The 2,183-nt window shown below is 46.4% G+C and overlaps 1 protein-coding gene across 1 annotated transcript; it reads left to right on the top strand.

Moving 5' to 3' along the window:
• Positions 1-230: 230 nt before the first annotated feature.
• LOC106327983 (protein FAF-like, chloroplastic) lies at positions 231-1,737 on the top strand. Its single transcript, XM_013766322.1, has 2 exons — positions 231-362; positions 447-1,737. The coding sequence occupies exon 2, from the start codon at positions 490-492 to the stop codon at positions 1,735-1,737; it is 1,248 nt and encodes a 415-aa protein (XP_013621776.1). The 5' UTR covers positions 231-362; positions 447-489.
• The last annotated feature ends 446 nt before the right edge of the window (positions 1,738-2,183 follow it).

The raw sequence follows: 2,183 nt of genomic DNA, 5'->3' as shown, positions 1-2,183 counted from the left end.
ACATCTTGAAAACATATGTTACTTTAGTGCATCATTATTAGAAATCTTTTCAAACTTTTAACAAGTATTGGAGGGTTTTGTTTATAAAAGAAAAAGAAAAAGAATTCCTAACAAATAAGAAAATTTGTGAAGAGTTTGTCAAAAAAAAAAATTTGTGAAGAGTCATTTGATGAGGACCCCACGGTACATGGTTCCATAATGAGAGAACCACTACTATATAAGCTCATCTTCACTCCCCTCTCTTCATGTCTCATTCTCAACCATCAAACCACAAAACATCATCTTCTTCTTCCTCTCTTAACACCACCACTTAACGCACTTGACCTTCACCCACACTTTGATCTCTCTCAAATCATCATCCAGTAAGAAGGATACAAAAAATATTTCATTTGTTGGACTTGATTGTAACCAGTGATTGTTAAAACATTTCAATTGTAATTGTGCAGGAAAGCGAGGGAATAGTGTTGAGAGATTCTGATTTATTTTAAGATGATGGCTTGTGGGTTAAGCAAGAGCCTTGGCTTCTCTTCCTCGTTGAAGAAGCAGCAAGGCGTAGTGACCATCCTTGGTGGCAGCAGCATTTCATCTGCACCTTCACTCAGGAGGACTTTCTCCGCTGACTTGTCCTCCAAGAACTGGCTCACGCAGAGCGGGACTCCTCCTATGAAGAGGATCTCTTCCTCTGAGAAGCTCCATAACTTTGGTGCTGACTCATTGAACTCCCAAGACGAAGAACAAGGATCAAGATCTGGGGTTGATATATGGGCTCAGATTCAAGAAGACAAGAACAAGAAGAAGGAGGAGATCGAGCCGAGCCAATCCGATGTATGGAGTTCGATTTTATCCGACAAGAAGAAGAAGACAGACACGGAGACGGTTCCTCCACCGTACGTTCATCCTCTGGTGAAACGAGCCAGCTCCTTGAGCGAGAAAAGCCTCGAGATTTGCACTGAGAGCCTCGGATCCGAGACGGGTTGCGAAGGCTTCTCTTCTTATGCATCGTCGGAGACTGGAGAGGCTGAGGAGAATCTTGTTCTTGAAGTTACAGTGACCAAAGAAGAAGAAGAAACAGAGTTTGTTGTTGAGGTTGAACAAGAACAAGTCACGGTTCCGAATCAGACAAGCTGCATGGAGCTGCCTCGAGGTTCGTTTCCTCCACCGATTCGTTCTCTCTCGAGCCAGACAGGTTCTGCTCTGCACATGAAAACTCGTCGTGACAATGGACGATTGGTTCTCGAGGCTGTCTCTATGCCGTCGCACAACAACTTCTCCGCTAAGCGACAAGACGGGCGTCTCCTCCTCACTTTTGCAGAAATTGACAACAAAGAAGACGAAACTGATGAGGTTCAGTGGTTCGATGAAGAAGAAGAAGTGGAGGAAGCACAAGACGAGTGGGCCTACAAGCCCAATGGGCGTCTATATAAGGTGGCACAAAAGCCTATTGGGCCTATTACTGTTCATAGGTTGGCTTGTAAGCCTATTGGAGTACCGAAGATAAACTCGAGATGGCCCGCCACGGATGAGTTCGAAACTCAAACCAATATGTCGACGCCGGTAGTCCACTCTCTGCCACCGAGGCCAAGGGTGGCTCAGCTGGCTCGGTCAATGAAACCGCTGTCCACAGTGGACGACACCGTGGGAGCTGCTTGCTTCAACACATGTGATTACTCTTGGAAGCCCACTAACAATGAAGTATTGGGCGGAAACACAAAACCCCAATTTCAAGCCCAAGACTAGCAGTAGGTTCCCCTATCTGTGATGAAGGCTGTCTTCTCGCGATCGTCCGAGTGCATCATTATTTGGTTGTATCCATAGAAAGCGTCCATAAAGGTTAGCATCTCGTTTCCAGCCGTAGACTCGACTAAACGGTCGATGTTGGGAAGAGGGTAGCTGTCCTTTGGGCAGGCTTTATTTAAGTCGGTAAAGTCGACGCAGACGCGCCACTTGCCATTTTTCTTTTTGACGACTACTGGGTTCGCCAACCATTCGGGGTAGCGGACTTCGGCAATCGAACCTGCACCGAGTAACCGGTCGACTTCTTCATTTACAGCCTTAGACCTATCGGGACCGAGTTTGCGTCTCTTCTGGCGGATGGGCTTGAAAGTTGGATCGACATTTGGTTCATGAGTCGTTATTGTCGGATCAATGCCTTTCATGTCTGCCATAGACCATGCGAACGTGGA

Source organism: Brassica oleracea, chromosome C3, assembly GCF_000695525.1.
Source record: "Brassica oleracea var. oleracea cultivar TO1000 chromosome C3, BOL, whole genome shotgun sequence".
In the NCBI taxonomy this organism is placed as follows: domain Eukaryota; kingdom Viridiplantae; phylum Streptophyta; class Magnoliopsida; order Brassicales; family Brassicaceae; genus Brassica; species Brassica oleracea.
Note: the sequence above shows the minus strand (reverse complement) of the source record. Positions and strands in the feature narration are given on the sequence as shown.